General features: G+C 35.9%; 1 protein-coding gene across 32 annotated transcripts in view; it reads right to left on the bottom strand.

Annotated features, from left to right (window-relative positions):
* Window positions 1-20,224, bottom strand: part of DLG1 (discs large MAGUK scaffold protein 1) — a 169,436-nt gene that overhangs the window by 17,929 nt on the left and 131,283 nt on the right. For 13 of the 32 annotated variants that reach the window (XR_009728190.1, XM_061371452.1, XM_061371451.1 and 10 more), the window contains 4 exons: window positions 13,216-13,330; window positions 6,568-6,744; window positions 5,702-5,771; window positions 427-526 (listed from right to left, as the gene is read on the bottom strand). Coding sequence is in view for 31 of the 32 variants with exons in the window: in XM_061371452.1 (XP_061227436.1) it covers window positions 427-526; window positions 5,702-5,771; window positions 6,568-6,744; window positions 13,216-13,330 (462 nt within the window). In the remaining variant the exon portion in view is untranslated. Of the gene's footprint in view, window positions 1-426; window positions 527-5,701; window positions 5,772-6,567; window positions 6,745-13,215; window positions 13,331-14,004; window positions 14,326-20,224 lie in introns of those variants that run through there. The other 19 variants (XM_061371457.1, XM_061371469.1, XM_061371473.1 and 16 more) reach the window with 3 other exon arrangements.

Consider the following 20,224-nt stretch of genomic DNA (forward strand, 5'->3'; position numbering starts at 1 on the left):
AAAGTAAACTCTCTTCATTAGGAAAACCAAATTAGAATTAATGACTTTGAAGAAACCAGTCTAAAGGGACTGATTCAAGAAGCTGGTATGCTCCATTATACTTTCATCACTGCTGTGCCCTCTCCTCCAAGTCAGAACAAGGAACCATCACCGACAGCGCTGGAAGGCTGCTGTCTCCTCCAGTTATGTACGTACTGTCACTCAATGTATTACCCATTTTATTCCAGAATGGGATGCTCCTGGGTTAAATTTTACTTCAGCAGCAAACAAGCAGCTGTATTGATTTTGTAGATTGGTTTGTCATTGGCATCTCAAGCTCCATTAGCCTGTTGCAGCTCATGAAACTGTCTCCATAGTAACACCCTACTGCAAGCTAGCAGGCCCTTCTACGTGTGCTTCACTCTCCATCGGATGCCACATACTTACGGTCAATATCACTGGTTTCCTGCTCACTCTGGTCCTTGTTCTTGTAGAAGGGAAATTTTCGGGAAAAGAGGTTCTTTTTACGCTTGTCATTGAATGACTGCTGAAGAAGAGAAGGAGGGGCAAAACAAAGGATGTCTAATGTCTGTGTGAACAAAGGCCCAGACCAGCAGCTTTGTGGAAGCTGACTCCTATAACCACATTATGCAGTGCATATTTAGTTTAACACTATATTCTCAGTTCATTAAAAATAGAGATTGGGATCATGGCTTTGCTCACACCCTCCCTACTTAATATGCTTCACATGTACTGAGAGAACTGGCAGGCTGGTTCATCCTCCATGGCCTGACCCGTATTTCACAAATGTAGGCTTCCTGGGAGTGTAAAAAGATGTGAAAAAACTAGACTGCTAGAAGATGGCCAAACCATAACGAATTCAAAGTCAATGAAATCACTGATACTATCTACTATAGAGACTACAGTATTTTAAAAGAAAAAAATAAATGCTGAGGCTTTAAACAAGCTTTTGCAAACAGCTGACATCGTAATAGCACACCAGAAGCATCTGCCAGTGTTACCCACTTGCAAAAGTGAAACTGTAAATACTCTGGTGACAACTGCTAAATGACAAAAAGACAATGGAAGCTAAAAGCTGGCACTGTACTGAATGTTCTTATGATAAAACTAAATAACAATAAAATAGGAAAACAGGAAAAATAGAAATGTGCCTAACTAAAGTATCCAAACAATAAGAAAAAAATCCAAATGGAACAACCAAAACAAACCTATATTTGTTGCAATCTTTCACAATCGTGATTCATTGCAAGTTCAATGAAAGAAATTATTTTGCTCTACATAAGTCTGCATCCCGATACCAAGATTAACTTCCAAATGACATAAACTGATTTCCTTTTTTTCCCCCCTGTGGCAATTATAGCATTTATAGAGAAACAACACATGAAAAAATGTATATCCAAGGCTTATGTTCAACAACTCTTGACATTAGCTGCTTGCATTGTTGAAGAATTTCTGCATCTCAGTTGCTACAATAATTTCTAGAGTTACCTACATATACATGCACATACCCACCCATCTGAACATATAAACTATTACTGTGCTCCTTGTGTATAAGTGATGGGGAGCATCAATGTATTTTCATTCATGTACAAATATGTCTACGGGTATAATTAACACAGAATTTAGTAGCATCTGCCGTATCTTCTGCTCAAGACATTATGTGAATACAGCACCTTTAATTTACTGTTCTACAACAATAAAGAAGCTCCATGTACAAATAAATCAGTAAATTTTTTATTGCAGTTATGCCCTGCACTACAATACAGCTTACGTGGAGCCAGCTAAAATTTCTTTTCATCTTTAGGCATGAATCATCTGACCAGTTTTGCCAAGACATGAAAATCTACCATGTTTTTGTCATTTGGGTTGCAGAAACTCTATTAGGGAAAGTAACAGAAAAAAGTAAAATGCCCAAAACTTGATGTTGAGACCCTACTGCTGCAGGGGGGCTGCTGATTTCTAAGCCAAGAAGAGCCCATGTGCAGCAGGAAGTGCTAAAACTTCCACAGAATGGATTTTTAAAAAGCTACTTTAAAAAAAAATGTGTATTTTAAATTCATACATGAAAGACTATTCACAGCTATTTCTAAAATTTGGAGCACGTTAATTTTCAAGTAATCGTCTGCCAGCTTATCTTCCTGTATTATACGCAATACAGTTGCAAAAGGTACATTATCTTTTCTACCAGCACTAAGTATGGAATGAAATATAGTAACAACTAGGGGTCAAATAGGACAAACAGTTGGCCACCTTCTTTGGTGCAGTTACAAAACTAGTACTTGGCCTTCCTAAAGAGAAGGCCTATAGTGCAACACAAAAGCTGCATCCTGCTACAGTATTGACGATCCTTCTTGCCATCTGTCTTAATACAAACTTGCCTGGCAGTACCAGATACTGAAACATCCAGGAATATCTTCATTACCACTGGGGGTGGGGTTTTGGTTGGATTTATTTTGGGGGGGTGGGGTTGCTGTTGTTTTTTTTATTACTTAAGATTACCAGGTGTTAAAGAGGGACATGGTACCATGGGAACACAGTGACACTGAGCTCTGGAAATAGCAATACTGTGTTAAGTAGGAAGTCTGTAAAACCTTTAATTGGCTGGCATCTGTGTTCAACCAGAACTGCCATTCCACTGTAAGAATTGGTGAATTATCAACCTGACATATGGACAAAAGAACTGGATTTGAGCCAATCATATGCTTGCAGGAATCACAGTTGGCATGGATGAGGTTTTAGGTTAAAGTCCTTCTGACCTTCTTAATCTGAAGTCAACAAATCATTGCAATTGACTTCTCACAACCAGAAAGGTTAATATAATCTACAGAACAAGGGCAACAAAGAAATATGTGCCTAGAGGAGATCTTTGCTGAGTATACTGCAAAATACTGTAACACGAATTTAAAAAAGTGGAAGTCCCACAGCTGTGTAATTGTTCCACTCGGACAAGTCCCTCAGTTTGAGCAAAAGAACAGGGGAAATAAATGTAACAAAGCTAAAACGGTGCAATTTAACTGAGGTTGTGAAACTCTGCTATTTGTATAGGTAAAATAAAAGGAGTGGCTGATTTACTGTACTTCATAAAACATAATCATGCTCTTCATTTTAGTTTTGAAAGTATTTCATAACCACAATTAATTTAATTTTGTTCAGTATTCAGTAAATCTTACTGAACTAATATTAAATTTTATATACTGCATGTATAATGGTCAGAGTCAGTTCCATTGCCAAAAAAAAAAAACCCAAACTAATATTATAATGATTTTGCATAAAAGATTAGCCAAAAGATTATTTTTAAAAGATACTACGATTATAAAAAGCTAGAGAGAATTGCTTATTAGTTGAAAATGCATAGTAATCGTATTAAATTTTTCATTAGCCCACTGCAAATTATAAAGAGGCATCGTAAGCAACAACATATTAAAACAGAAGCAGCACAGAAAGTGAGATGTGTATATGAAAGAAACAAACATGAAAAATTTAATCATTTCTGCTCCAACTTTTTTAGCTTTCCTCAGAATGAAAGGAACATGGATTTTAATGTTTGCCGTCACTATGGTTATTCTTTAAAGTTTTGATGTAGAAATATTGAGTAATTGTATGAAGTTGGTACTTCATCCTGCCCATGAAGTATTATCATATACAGACACAGGAAAGGACACAGTCCAGAAGGACATGTATAGTGCAGACAACTTATTGGAAAAAATATCATCATGACAAATACAGAAAGAATACCGTAAGAAGAAACCACGATGCTAAAACATTTACAGCTGAAGCAAAAGATTGTGAATAGTGTAAGCGTGTTTGCAAAATGAAATGTTACTAAAGAAAAGGAACTGCAGTTCTCTATCAATGGCAAGCGTAGTTGCTTTTCCACTCAGTATTCCATGCATATCTTTGGTGCTATGCTAGCACACAGCGGCTGTGCACTAACTCTGCTATTGTCAAAATGGTGCTTCAAATACATTGTTAATTAAGCTAATTGTTTCCAGTTTATTTGTAGACACTACAAAACCATGCAATTATCTTTCAAAGAACATGGTAACACTTGAAAAATTACTTCATGTAATTAAAATTATCTGAAATATTTAAGCTTTTGTTTGTTTGTTTTGTTTTACCTCTAAAAAGCGAGCTCAAATTATAAAAATGATCGGATTAAAAGTTACAAGGTGATAACACTATCCCAATACCAAAATATAAGTGCACCAAAACAGAAAAAACCTGCAAATAATTCACTGAACCCTCAAAGCAGTACTGTAATTGTCCATCAGAAAATAACTAGATGTTGATTTCTTTTTTAAAAAAAAGCTTACAGAAAACAGCATGACATTTACTTCATTAATAAACTAAACTGAAACCTTTGCCATTTAGCAGAGGGACGTACGTACAGATTGGACAGTCTTAAAAGTCCTACGCTATCATGATGAGGTACTGAAGCTTTAGTATTTTATAGATGTGATTTCTGAAGTAATGAAAATGTAACTGAAATAAATGACTAAAAGGAATCTTTGGACTTTACAATAATGACTGACTTACGCTACAGCATTAATGCTATTAAAACAATAACAACTATTTAAGAAATAGCTTCCTCAGAAGCTTAGAGCATGTTTCAGATTTTTAAAAATGACAGTATATTATTACTTTAGAAAGCTCTTACATCTAAAATGCATATACCTAAGTCCTGAAATTACTAGTTATACACTATTGGTAGAAATTGTGAGGTTGTGAAATTGTTTTCTCGCATGTCAAAACAACCAAAATATTGCAGAAAAGCCTCACCCTCAAAGTAATAAAAAAAAATTTGGCTGCTGTACCATTATGAAATTGCTGTAATTTTGGCTACAAACATTCCTATTGGTACTTAAGTAGCTATGCTGCTTTCTCACCGCTCATTCCCATCATGGGTACTGGGACAGGGATTGCATATTGCGCAGCGAATTGCACCAAGGGACTGACTAAACTGAAAACCTGGATTTCTTTTGGATTGAGTTATTTTTCATCTACAGTGGCCACTTTGTATGATTCAAGCCCAGTCATCACACAGGTATTCATGCCAATAGAGAGAAGCGGTGAGAAAAAACAGCTGTGAGATGGAGCCTGGTTCTGGGCAGCAATGGCACTAGCCTTGAGTTTTTGTTGGCCTATACCCTTGCATGAAATTCCTTAAAGCTTCTACATCCATGATTGTAAAACAGAAGTTAATTTATGCTGTCTCCCTACTGTGTACATTGCAAAACCTCATTTCGTCATAGGGACCCTGTCCAGCTTTACTTGCTTGTCTTTTAGATGCATTTATAAATACCTTAATGAAAAAAACATTTCCTGAAAATTGGTAGTAAGCTCCTTCCCACAAAAAGGGAGTCCTGGAATACAGTCCATGCTACCATACTAAAGGACTAAACTGCTTTATAAACAGCACTTGCAGAGCTGTTAGTAATGGCACTATTCAATACATGATTAATATCTACAACTCCTATTACCTTATCGTATTAATGAGAATATATATTTATAAGCTAATTCTTTAAACAATTCACACTGTTCTGGCAATTAAAGTTAGCTTTGGTGCTCAGAATTGTTTTATTTTTCTATTTGACAGAATTTCATCTTTTCACTAAAATCTGAGACTGAGCCTGCATAGATAATCCATTGAAAAAGGTTACCATTCACAATTCCAGGTGTAATTAGTGCTTCATTAACTCACCCCTTTATCTCCTCTTGTTTTGGAATTGAATTTCACTGTCTTTAAACGGGCGCGTTCTTTTTTCTCAACCCTACCACAAAAAGCATATACAAAAATGGTAAATCAGCAACATTCCAGAACTTCAAGTTACTACTTGTTACAATGCAAGCATACTGGTGTACCTTTTGTAGGATAGATTTTTATTGCTGATGACACCAGAAAATGGAAGCATACTAATGGAAAACTGCACTGGAAAAGTAATATATTATTTCTCAAGTAATGAGCTGTGACGGTATTGGAGTATTTTGTGATTATATAGATTCAATAAACCCAGAGGGTGCAAAGAGAAAGCATGACACAGTAAATGAACAGCCTCAATTTTGAGTCAACAGCAGATATTAAGATTCAGAGCACCTAATTTCTCATTTGGGTTTCTATCACACTAACAAACACCTCATCCCATTTATTCTGACAACAAAGAAAGATTTAACAGTTTTCTGGGTTCTGTGTAGAAAGAATTCATGACAGCTTCATGATTTGAATAAAATTAACTTTGCACCTTTTTATCCATAAATGGTGCAATGTTATTAAACCCACATGTAATGTCATTAAGCCCATACCTTCCTTACAGGGAGAACAAAGAAATGGGACTTGGAACACCTTTATCAACTTCAGAATGCAACTTCTAAAACTAAATGGGATTTTAACAAATTTCTCGTTAAGTTACCCAGAATCTCACTACACAGTATTTAAAACCAAGTAAACCCAACAAATTAGTGGCTTAGGTGTACAGGATTTACAATGAAGAGCAAAGTATATGCAATATATGCATTAATCATATCAGATGTTTAATAGTAGATAACCCAAAGTAACAAAACATGACATACCTGCGTTTGCTAGGGATAACTCCAATCTCATCACTTTCTCCATCCGGAGTTACCTGCCGTGCTTGCCACCATTCATCATCAGAAGCATTAATGACATGGAGAATATCGCCAAATTTGAAATTCAGTCCTTGACTGGGAAGACCGCTGTCTTTAGTCTTGTCATAATCAAAAAGAGCTCTACAATGAGAATAAAAAATAAGACATTGTTAAAGCAAAGAAAAAACACAGGGGAGTATGAAAAGCACAAAATATGAAGCAAGCTGCCTGTGTTCATAAATTATTGCCTCATTCTGTCAACTGCTTAAAACAAGGCAGCTGAATGCACTCTCTCATATACACACACGCAGAGAGACAATATGTAGTATAGTATTCAAACACACTTCTAGGTTTTAGCGCATGAGAACAAACTTAATCCAGAGCAAAACTAGTTCTTTACAACAGGGCTACAAGCAGATGCCTCCTGCAATTCAATGTACTTAGCACAGTGCAAGTTACATGTCAGCCCAGGATAAAAAAGGCAAGCAAGTATTTGCAGCATAGAGCACTGTTTAAAGTTCTGTAATGTACCTTGGTTTATGTAAAATTATAAATTGGAATTATTTTAGTAAATAAAAATTAACTCTTTCTCTAAAATGAAAGTCAAGGTCCTGCTCACAGAGACAAAACAAACAAACAAAACCAACACAACCAAACAAAAAAAAAAGAAAACCCAAACCCCAACAACTCTGTTATAATGGCTCAACACAGAGAACTGTATGTGCATTCTTTTGGAAAATTCCCAACTATTCCAAGGTCATCTCAGCCTTTCTTGTAAGGATTTTCTAAGTGCCTATTTTCAAATAATAGGCACCAGCAACACCTGAACACCAGCTGTGTGACTACAGTTTTATTAATACCCCCTATGCTAGCAAGGTTGGTTTATGCAAGTTTGCTATTACCCAGACCCAGCTTTGCCTGCTTTGCACAGACTCCTTCCCCCTTACTCCCCACCCCTAGTTTTGTTTATGAAAGCAAAATTGTCCAGAAAAGCACATGGTCCACCATACTGTGGAACTGATCTGGGTTAAACCCCATTTCCTTTCTCCCTGTTGGGTCATTTTATGCCTCTGTCAGTTTCCTGAGGAACTGAAGAGACACACAGTATTTTTCTCCCAGCACAATCGAACATTTCGTGAGGATGTGAAAATGAATGGTCATAGGACCCTCTTACCAAACTCTAAGAGATTATGCCTTACAAATCCTAAAATAATCCTAAGACTATGCCTTATAAAGGACTCCTATTATACATTTGAAATAAGTGTACGAACCTCGTGCCTATATGACCTAGGCCAAAAAAACCTCAACTTGATTTCATCTGTAAGGCCACATGTTTGTCAGTTGATGAACCTTCTAAACGATACCCTGTCTCTGTTTAAAGACTTGATTCCAAGTCCATCACAAAGTAGCATCAATAGATTGCAATGTAATGATTTTTAAATGGTGTCCTTGTCCAAGTTCAGTTTGCTTCTTCATGCTGAAGAACATGAACATGCATCAACATGTCTTATGTACCTTTTTCTGCTAGATTTTTAATACCCAATTCTTTTTTTTTTTTTTCATAACCCATGTAAGTACTCATTTGGAGCTGTTTGCTCCAAAACTTATTTTTGTTTTGTGAATTTTGCCTTTCTGAACATCTGAGTGCATATCTTTGGATCTGACCTATATTTGTTCATGACAAATTGCTTACAGAGAAGTTTAAAATTTTCTGTCAGATCAATTTATCTTTAGCATAAGGTCTACCAGAACTCGGAGACCCCATGCCTTTCTTGGGCCATAAAAAGTATCACAAACTTTTCAGAAAGGGCTAAAAGTTTTAACAAATATCTAATATGTCTAGAACAAGACAGACATTTTAAAATAGCTTACTCTCATGATGCACAAAGCCCTATATTTAAACATGCAATAATTTTAGTTTGTTGAATTTATTATAAAATTTAGGCTTTCAATTTTGAAATAGCTTGAAGGTTGAAATACAACCTCCCTTCAGCAGTGCAACTTCCACTAGAAGATGTTTTAGTTTAATTCCGTAATATACTTGAAATGTCCCAATTATTTTTAAAAATTATAACCCTTTTCTTCTTTGAAATAGCCTGAATACTGCAGGTAAGAAAATTATACCCCTACCAATGATTCCTTCAGATTGTTTTTGCACATACTTGTTCAGGAAGGACTCTGGACAAGCATCATTCTGTGTCTCAAAATAAACTGCACATACTCCATATTTTTAATGCAGATTCAAGTTGTATACATTTTCACTGACTTAATTAAATGCATCATGAAATTTATCTCCTGAGAATTCTTGTTAGCATTCAAGCAGTGATTTCACCAGTGCTATTTCTAACTTCTAGTTTGAATGTAAAATATGAGCAGTGTACTGGGCCTAACAGCATTAACAGCTGTGTTGACTGCTTGACAAAAAATATTTGTAAGAGTGAAATAAAAGCACTAATGGACAAAAACATAATATCAATATGTGCTCTTCAAACTAGGTAAATGGTTACACAGAATAGTTCTTTTGCACAGTGAAATGCTGTTTCATTAAATACCTCTCCTCTGGTGAGGGCACTTCAACAAAAATAATTTTATTGGAGAATGAAGTCAAAGCTGATAAAAATAGTTTTATTATGAGTTAGAGTACCACATAGTAGTGACAACTTCTGCACTAAAATTTAGAGGAACACCAGGAATGATAAAATAAATGAGACAAAAAGCAAAGAGAATTAACAAAAATCTCTTTGGATTCCAACTGATAAACATGGCTTTTCCTGTATGCTTGGCAAGTCACCAAATGAGAACTCATTTCACAGGCAAGATGACACATTTTTCTAGAGACTGGTTGTCTTTATATAAAAAAAAGTTTCCTTTATTAACTCCCTGTATGGAGACTTCTATTACTTGTTAATACATGGTATTAACAATACCACGTATATATTTATTTAGTGTAAGTTATAAACACGAAGTTACTTAAAAAATAAACTTGGTATTTCTGATCAACTACTCCTAAAAATTACAGAGAAAGCACCACATCCTCCCTTTTATTTTACCTTGTATTACTCAGCTACTACTCAGCACTAAAAAAGGTAACTTGGTTCCTCCATTTACAAGTCGACAGAAACTGAAGTTGTTGCACGTTTCATGAGTACTTATGTTTCAAAGCCAAAAATTTAATGGCTGTGTTAACAGCGCCAGATTTTATAGAACATCTTTTTACCGGGCTATACTAATTACTTTCAGTATCACAGGCTGCTGATCAAGTTTTTCTGACTCATATCATCTTTTAGGGTATTTTTGCTGAACAAAGCAATTCCTGCAGCAAAAGCATCTCCATGTATTATTTCATGAAACATGAATTAATCTTACCACTTCAGAATGAATGAAGTTCAGGTTATAAAGGAGGCTCTCTTTTTCATTCTGAGTTTTTAAGGAAAGCTGTTTGAAACTAGATGTTTTAACTAGCAGAATAACAGGAATGCCCAGCTAAGCTCCTCCTGCAGGCAAATACGCTTTTCAGGCCTAGTGTTAATGCCAGATCTTATTTTTTCAATTGATTCAGTTAGGATTTCATAACGATTTTAAAACTGCAAATCTTACGCCACTTTGACACATAACCATTTTCTGCTCTGACTCAAGCAGAAATCAGCACCATTACTTGAATTTAGACTGTATCATGCCAGAAAAATGCACAAAGGGAAAAGTAATTTTCAATTTTGAATTCTATGCACATTGCACAGAGCGAGATTTGGCATGCAAGATGAGCTATAATATGGATCAAATTTACTCCCTATCAACATATCATAGAAACTTGATGCCATTGGGCTATCTCATCTTTTCACATTTGCTTTTTGAATCTGCAGGTGAAGGAGGATAGCATATAGATATAATTCAGACGTAAAACTGAAATATTGTATAAGAATCTCTCTCCTCTTAAAGAGCAAAATAAATATGAAGCAAAAATAAGGGAAAGCCATTAAATCAGTACATCTTAATAAGTCGGGAGGGCAGGGAGATGGAGATGAGGTGGTATTACATTTACAAATGAAGAGTTAGCTGCTGCTGAATTGCTATATTTGTATTTCCTTCCAAGGAGTGTTTGTTAAATTGCTACTCACCATATACTAATATACATACAATTAAGAACAAAAATCTGGCATTTTACTTTAAATTTTATTTTCAGAAAAACGCAATAATCTTTTCCTTAATATTATATAACACCTCCAAAACACTCTTTAGAGGCAGACTATTCATAAAGATACCGAGTTTCAGTTATAGGGACACAATGACGTATCTGATATTACTTGCTATTTTGTTACCATGATTTTGAGAAATCAGCAGACTATTATTTTTGGAGTGGTTTTATTTGATAGGCTTTCTGCAATTGTGGTTGAATGCCTATAAAGATTTTACTGTTGGATTAACCAATCAATTCAGCATTATGTTATGCAACTGGAATCCTCTATGGAAAATCCAAAACCAAATATTATAGAAAAAAAGATAACTTCAGTTACTAAAATAGGTTTGAATTGGTACAATTAAGAGTGCAAGATGCTCATACCAGAGTGACTTATATAAGAAGGAAGAGGCTGGATAACTAACATGTTCTGCCAGTATCTAGCAATATGTGAAAAGATTCATAAAACTTTACTTCAGTGAGGTCAAAATTACATCAGAAACCAGACAGAACAGATGTGAACCCATCCTGTGTATACTAAGTTGCCTACCAATCTTTGGCATCTTTTGGTGTGATGACAAGAGTAGATCTCAAAAGCCCCAGCAGCACCCTCTGTTTGGAGATGTGGGTGGGAAAGTACTTTTCCTGAGGAATTTTTGCATTTTAGATTTTTGTTCTGACTTTAAATAAGTCTGATTACCGAGTCTTAAAAGCTTTTCCGCCAACAACCTGGGGAAGGCTGCATCTTCTTCTGCAGCTGGCAGTCAAAAACTCAAAGACTTCCATCAGTGGAATAATAGCTACATAAACATAAAATACTTGCCAGTGGCTTACAATACCAGACCAGTGCATGAACATGACCATAAGCAGTTTAGAACCTAATCAGGCTATAGGTGACCAAGCAAAAGAAAAGCATTTAGAATTGTTTAGGCTTAGTTATATGATGAGGGCTAAAGCAATAAATCTTGTGATTATGGAAAGGACAAAGTTCTCACCACAATATCCATATGTATACCTACCTGTAGAAATTCTAAAACATGGATAACTGATATCAAGCACTTATGCTTAGTATTTAAGGCATTTATCCTTTTTAAATTTTAAAAAGTTTTAAGTTTTAAATTCTGACCCCAAAAAATATTTAAAGTAAAAAAATCCCCACCCCCCCCCCAAAAAAAAACAAACCACCAAAACCAAAGTAAACCCAACCAAATCAAAAAAGCAAAAGAACCCCACAGATAATGCTACTAAAATAATAGGTAAAAATTAAGAACTGTATGTCATAGTTAATCTAAACAGAAGTCCTGTATGAGGACATTTGTTTCAAAGCCTTCAAAAACAGGTTGTAAAGACTGAGACTTTCCTGAGCATAGATGCAATGACTCAGGTAAGACTTGCTTCCTGTCCCATAGCTCAATACTATTTTGTTCACAATGCTATATGTATCTGCTTTGGATGGGAAAAGTCAATAGCCCCTGAGCCTACAATTTCAGAAGATATGCCAGTGAGGTCGTACAACATTTTAAAGCAAGTTTAACCTGAGAACCAGCACTACTGAAGTTTTATCTACTCTCCTAAAATGGTCTGGACCCTGCCAAGATTATACTGCTGGCCCTTATTTAATCCAGGGATGAGCTGGTTTGGGGAATTCAATAAATTTATTCTTAAAAATGCAACCCTTTTCCCCATACTCCTTATTTGAAATATTATGCTGTATCAGTGTAGAATAATTGATGTAGGAGTTCGCTGGCACATTAATGAGACGCACTTTGCCACAATTTCCCAGTGAAACCACCCATTTTCTTAACTGCTTCATGCTCTTTTATATTTCCACTTCCTTTTAACCTTCTTTATGTTTAATTCTATATGAATAAATTATTGAAGAATAATCCGTTCATTTAATTTGATGCATTTGCTCTCTTGGCTACCATGGAAAATATTCTATAACAAAATGCCACTGGATCTAGAATTAAGTTTTCTTAATATAAGCTGAGAATACAAATAAAGCTAAAGGAAGTAAGATGGAAGTATGTCAAAGCCTAAGTAAAGGGAGACAAATCTGAAGTAAAGAACTGAACAAGGAAGAATATGAAGGCTACTGTCAAAAAACCACAAACTGAATTAAGCAATTTATTAAGACTCCACACATACACTGACTTTCAGAACATTTTTGCTGGAAGATTATGATCTCTGAAGTAAGACAAAAAGCAAGTAACAGCACTCATACAGAGTGGCTCATGGCTATTATATAGCCTCATGGCTATTACTTTTTTTTAAACCATTATATTAACTGATCTAAAATTAACTTTTATTTTTAATATATTTTACATATAAACATACATTTGTTAAGTTCAATAATGAATAACTCTCTAAAAATCCAAATACAGAAATACAAGTCTGCAGAAGAAATACACTAGCAATACTATGAGAAAGATGATTACCTGACATAGAGGGATCTCTTCTGGCTGGTTCGCAAAGATCCTGATCCTGAACTAATGCTACTGTTCATCATCTGTTCCCGTAAATCATGTATTTTAGCTTCAAAACGACTGTATTCTGCAAGAAAGGGAGGTATTGAAATTTATTTTCCTTGAACTTCAGCAATTAAAATTTGAAATAATTGTGATTAGACAAAGCAAATAAATAAGCAAACTATACTTCAAAATTCTGTGGGCTTAATCTATAGGTTACAGTAACTATTTTTTTCTAATTAAGACAACCATTTCTACCAATATCATTTTTATAGTAATAAAGACTGATACAGGTAAAGTTTAATCCCTGACAAAAAGAAAACTTCAAAACATCCATGTGAAATGGATAAGCTTATAATAAAGAACTATATATTTTAAATTTTAAAGAAATGGGAATGAAAAGTGCCTATACTCTAAAATTACCAGACTTGAATTAGATAAAGAATTTAGCACTACAAGGTGGGAAATAAGCAGAACATCCCCTGAATAATACAATGTTTCCACTGGAGCTGAGCAAAGGAAAAAAAAAATATTCCAGAATTCTCGCATGAATTTTAATCCACTTCTAAACAGCACTAGTGATTCTAACTCCCTCTCAAGAATTATGTACAATGTTAATCCTGGAAAAACGGATTGTGCTCTTAAACAGCGCTATGTACCATTACAACTAAGCTAAATGCATTTGATTTTAGCTACAAAGACAGGCAAGTAAAATAACAGCTTCTTCAGGACAAACATTTCCTGAAGTGAGGTACTTACATGCTGTCAGCATAAAATATGAACTCAGAACAAGTTAGTTTTTCCTTCAGTTGAATAGTTTGGACTTCAGGATCAACAGATCCACTTGTAAAATCTTCCTAGTTAAAGAAACGTTCTGCAGCCACCACCTTCGCTAGTAGACCACGTGATGCCAGATTAGAACAAGTCAACACTAGGAGAGCCAGGGTGTGTGTGGCTGGCAGCTGCTGAACTGGGTACTTTGCTGCTCTTCCTAGCTGCACCCTTATTCCCTGTCCTCATCAACTCACACGGGAAATGCAAGACAGGGGTTTAAAATGCAAAAAAATCACTAAAGATTCCTTCAACACTTATCTAAAGACTACAACTGATTTATTGCATTACATTCTGGGGCATTTTCTCCCCACAAACTCAAACAGTGAGCACAAGCTAACCACAGAAGAAAAAAAAAAAGTTACAGAAGAATATTCTGTGAACCAGTTTCTGGTTATCACTTCATCAAGGTTACTAATAAATCTGATGCTCAAGCACCAGCAATTATTAACCCTGTCCAGAACATGGCAATATTCACAGTCTCTTAAATAACCTTGAGTTTTGTCCTTTAAAAACAAAAGCTGTTAGTTCTTAAGACAGCATCTTAGTTTTAAAAACAGCATTGACTGCATGTTAACAAAGTCCAGATGAAGTAATTTACCAGCACTAAATCAGACTGACAAGGTTGGTTAACAAGAGAAACAAAAACTATTTCCACCAGTACCAGTGATACCACTAATAGCAAAATAATTTAAGATGACAGGATGGTAACCTAAAAGGAATATGAAAAAATTACATCTTTTAGAAAACAATATACTTTAGGGAAATGACCCAGATGCAAGCAAAGAGAGAAGTACACTCCTGCTGCGCTACTGCTGTACTGCGTGGCCTCAGCTAAGTCACTTCATTTTACTTATTTTACCTGAGAAATTATCTCTTAAGCCTCCCACCTGTTTCTTGGGTGTTTTGGAAGATCGAAGCTGTCAAACTGAAACATACTGTACAAATGGTAGCTGAGGTTTCTGACATAAGTGATTCCCTCTCCTCCCCTCCTCTACCCTCCCAGTGAAAGGAAACTAAGCATTGAAAACACCAGATAACCCAAGCTTTTTCTAGTGCTACAGCCTGTTCAGTACTGAAAATACCCGCAGTTCTTTGCAACAGATACTGGAAAAGACCACAAATTTCTGTTAAGAAAGTACCATGTGTCAAATGCTGAAATAACTGATTCCCTCCTATGTAGCATGTAGTACATAAGAGAGTTAACAGGGGAAGTTACTCCTTACTATCGCTTAACTCTATCCTATACATCATCTTTGGGTTGCTGGTCTTGCAGTCTCCTGGAGTAATTTAATTTTTCACATCAGAACTCCTGGAAAGTAAGTGCTGAATGAGTGGCAGGGAATTCTGTAGGAGTAAAAAGGAGAATAATTTCTACATAGAGGCTCCTGCCATACCAATAAAGCAAAAAATGAAACTAATGGGCTGGGGTTGAGAAGGCTCTATGTTCAAAAAGAAGAGGTGCCAACAGATGTCATATTTAGGAAAAGCTTAAACACTCTGCACAGATGGAATATGGTGAAACCCTTTGGCGTACAGCAAGCTAAAAATCTGAGTTATATTCCTCTTACAGAAGGCTCTGGGAGGAAATGCATGGATAGAAATCTCAAAATCATTGGGTTTGGGGAGGAAAACCAGTTGGGATTTTGGGGTTTTGAGCTCTGCTCATCTGTCTAGGAGAGGTTATATTTCTATCTCTGTAATTCAAACTGTCTTCAGCACCTTCAATCTCTTATTGAATTGATACCATCTGGTAGTTTATGAAATGTAGAAAAGTAGATGCAAGATAGCAGTCAGAAGATGGTCCACAGCTGCTCCCTCTTACATGCTCTGTAAGAGGGAACCATCAATAGCAAGACTGCAGACTCATATCTGAGATGTGTATGTATCAAATGAAATCCAAACAAAATGAAAATTTGTAACTACCTACACACCTGGTTTTAATCAATCCCTGCCAGTGACACCTTACTACTTACAAAACAAAACAAAACAAAGCAAACAAACAAAAAAAAGCCAACAAATTGCAAAGAAGTAGCATCAAATTTACACTAATGGAAGACTCTATATAAATGGATATACCAGACAGAGATGACTCTGTAGGAAACCCCCTTAGCTAAAATAACATTAAAGCGGAAGTACTGGATAAAAACAAAAGCACGATCTTAGCTTAACACTTTTCTCTGACTGGAAAGCAAGTATTTAGGGATTATGGGATGAGAACTAGGCATGCACAGAGTGATACCTCACCTTCATGTACTCTCATATTCTCCAGTATTTTCAATGTTTACAGAATACCACTGTAAGCCTAAATTACCTATTTCATTCAGCTTATCACCACAACATCCTCCCAAATGCTGGAGAATGGTTTTCTTCATAATTCCATTCTTTCTTATGGGAAACGCAGAATCACAGAATCATAGAATAGTTAGAGTTGGAAAGGACCTTAGGGTCATCAAATTACAATCCCCCTGCCATAGGCAGGGACACCTCACACTAGACCATGTCACCGAAGGTTCTGTCCAACCTGGCCTTGAACACTGCCAGGGATGGAGCATTCACAACTTCCCTTTGCAACCCATTCCAGTGCCTCACCACCCTCACAGTAAAGAACTTCCTCCTTATATCTGAACTTCCCCTTTTTAAGTTTGAACCCACTACCCCTTGTTCTACCACTACAGTCCCTAATGAAGAGTCCCTCTCAAGCATCCTTGTAATATTACATACATATATATATGTATATGACAAAATTGATTTTATTTTTACCCCCTAAAATACAGTGAACAGCACAATAAACTCCCAACATGGCTAACTGTGACAAAACCACACAATGTACATATAAATATAAAACCTTCAACATTCCAGAAACTAGGAGCTGGAACAGGCACAGCGAGCAAGATAAAAAGGGCAGTCTTTCTTCGCTGAGAGCTAATGAAGAGCTTGGCTGAGAAGAAAAACGACTGATCTCTGGTATAATGTCATTAGGGTAACCAAACAAAGGACAAAGGGTATTTAAATGAAAAAGCAAAACTGACTTTAACCCAAATGGACTAGGCTGGTACAAATATGCCTCCAATTTCTGGAGCCATTCAAAACACTGAGATTCTGAAATAGTATTTAAATAAAAACAATGGTGGCACAAGAAACATCCCCTCCATACGCCCCATGAAATTAAAAACAAGACTGAACCACACAATCCAAATCCTCAATCCTTTCACGTAATAATTTAACCAGGATCTGAAACCTGATGTATATGCAACAGCAGTGAACAGAACTTAACTCATGATCTCTTCTAATGTCCTCAATTTTAGGAAAGCCACTAATGCTATACATCTAACAAAGGGTAATATGCAGCAAGATTAACATGAAATGCAATGAAGTAATAACATAACAGCCTTTCTTCTTGGCTAGAATGTTCTCTAAGTTTCCAGTAAGTTTAGGAGCAGGGAGGGAGTGGTACTTGCTATCACAACACAGAGCCTGAGGAAGCACAAGCATCTGCTGCTTCAGTTCATGGCACTTACCCAACAGTGCCCCACCGTTGCCAAAGGGAAAGAAAAGAGCCTACTCAGGTTTACATATAATCAGTTTTTAAGAACATTGGATGGATACATCTGAGATCAACTTTAAACTTTAGAATTATACTGGATAAGCAGATAGTGCAAAACTAGACTAAATTCACTCAATTTCACGTCTGCATGTATTACACAGCAAAAATTTAACAAAAAAAAGAGAAAAAAAAAAGAAAAAGGGGGGGGAAAGGGGGTAGGGGGGGAATTAGGAAATCCTAGAAGATTACTCCCAAAGTCCTAAAGTGATTTTACCTAGAAAACTGTAGTGTTTTCAATGTCAATGTTTATCAGAAATCAAACCTTCAGAGAAAGGATCTGACCAGTGAAACGTTCCTGTACTGTCTATCTGGTGGGCAGCAAGATGCTACATGGTAAGTAGTCTGCACAGGCAGGGGAAGAGAAAAAGAGGTTGCAATGAAAATTATTTTGGTCTGGAACACATTCTAGAAAATGGGGTAAAAGAACAGAAGACTACGACAAGGAATGGAAAATTCACCTAACAGCACAGAAGGAAAAGCAATTCAAGGAAGTATAGATGTGTGTACAGGGAACAGATGGCAGCACAGCACTGAGAATCTGAGAATCTTACATATATTGAACCCATGAAGAGCTGAAAAAGTTCACTTTAATTAAAAAAGTATGCCCCTTGCTTCCCTCTTCCCATCTGTCTGTAGAAAGCCCTTCTTTTAGCAGGCCCCACTTGATCTGTCAAAGCAGGATTCCTGTAAGTTTTATATAACTACAGATTTATAGTCTTTTCTCCACTCTCAGAATATTCAATTTTCCTTTTCATGGTGCCAACAAAGTGAGAAATGGTATCAAGTTAGGATGGCCACCACCACACTGATCTTGTATTAACGTTCCAGTGGTTTTCAGTTCTAAGCTTCTGAGGCAGAACTACGACAGCATGTAGATGACTGAAGCTGTATTTATGAGTCTAATCATGTACCACTACCTGGTATTTGATAAATTCATAAGTACCATTTGTTTTGCATACCTTTCGTTGTTACAGACTGTACTATAAATTTAAGTTAGAAGAAGAGGCTGTGGAGTATAGCATATTTAGTACTACCACTCAAAGACACTAGCAAAGAGGTTACCTATTAAAATGCATGGGCCACAATAAAAGCATAAATTATTTTTGAGGAGATATCTGGCTTCAATGCTTGTCATTTTATATTAACAAGACCTGAGAGAGATCACAATGTATTCCACATGCTATTGGTGGCTTTCATGCATTCTTAATGTGTAATGAGCTTGTACTCCATTAATCACCTGAAAGACTAGGTCGATGGTATTTCAAAACAGATTAGAAAAACTGCATTTGTACTTAGTTAAGAACACCTCCCACAGAGCCTGAAAAATCAGAAACAGACTGGATCCGGTCACTGCTGAACTGAGTTCACCAAAAATATTGTTGAAGATCTACCACACATTCACAGCTTGTAAAAGTCTGCACTACTCAGACAAACAAATTTATTCATTATGTTAGAGAGTAGAAGTGAGGTTTTAAAGGATTAAAACATGTATAAGCCGCCTTATAGCATCTATCTGGACGATATATATAGCAGAACCCTTCTTCTAATCTTAATGGGCCTGATTTTAAAGGTACTTTAACTGACTAATCTGGATTAATCGCAAATGAGTAGACCCAGGTACAAACACACAGGAATGAAGGTTTGGAAGAATAAAAACCACATATTCCAAAGCAGGATTTTTTATAATAAATTCTCATTTTATGAAATTGGGATATATTTATCTTTTAAACCACCTTTGTTTTTCAGCTACTCTCTTGATACAAAACAAATGCTGAAAACTAAGTATTGGAAAAGCATTATTGGCTTTGTGCTACCCCAGCTGGACTTCTACCAATAGAAGATATACAATGTATTTCAAGCCAAATGCTTAGAAAATAATCTTAGCTTATACACATGAAAGCAATACTACTTCCCAGGGCTTAGTTACCTCTTCTTTAATTTCCAACAGAAAACACTGCATAGATGAAGTGTCAGTAACAGAAAAATTGGCCATATACTGGCCACTGAAAGGTGAGCTTTAACAAAGCATTGGGTTTTTTATTTTTCCCCCTTTGACTCATTTGTTTTAAAGAGAGAAAAAAAAACAATTACAAAGCTGTCATATTTGGATCTTATTTTCAGTAGATGGATACATTCCTTCAAAACAAAAAACACAAGAAAATCCACCTAAAAATCTGGCTAACAACATACAAATAGTTTTGATTGACCTATAAATCTTCAACACATTCCACGACAGAAACCCCTTATTTCCTTTAATAAAACCAAACGAAAAAATGTGTGCTAACTACCTATATGAACAGTGTAAGTTCAGAAGCAGAGGTTTTACCAAAATACCTTGAAATCTTCTCTTGGAAAGACCCACACTGATCCACCCAATCACCTAAGAACTTGGAGCTAATCTCATCACTTAACTGTCTTACTACCCTTTTAAAAATGAAATGGATATATAGAGATGGATTTGAGCTGAATTACAAAGAGAATATCAGTGTAGATTCTAAACTCTAAATAACAGGCAGCTAATAACTCACAGGAAAAGAGACT

Source organism: Neopsephotus bourkii, unplaced genomic scaffold, assembly GCF_033783945.1.
Source record: "Neopsephotus bourkii isolate Nb327-2 ecotype Australia unplaced genomic scaffold, CSIRO-AGI_Nbou_v1 NB_1574, whole genome shotgun sequence".
Lineage (NCBI taxonomy): Eukaryota > Metazoa > Chordata > Aves > Psittaciformes > Psittacidae > Neopsephotus > Neopsephotus bourkii.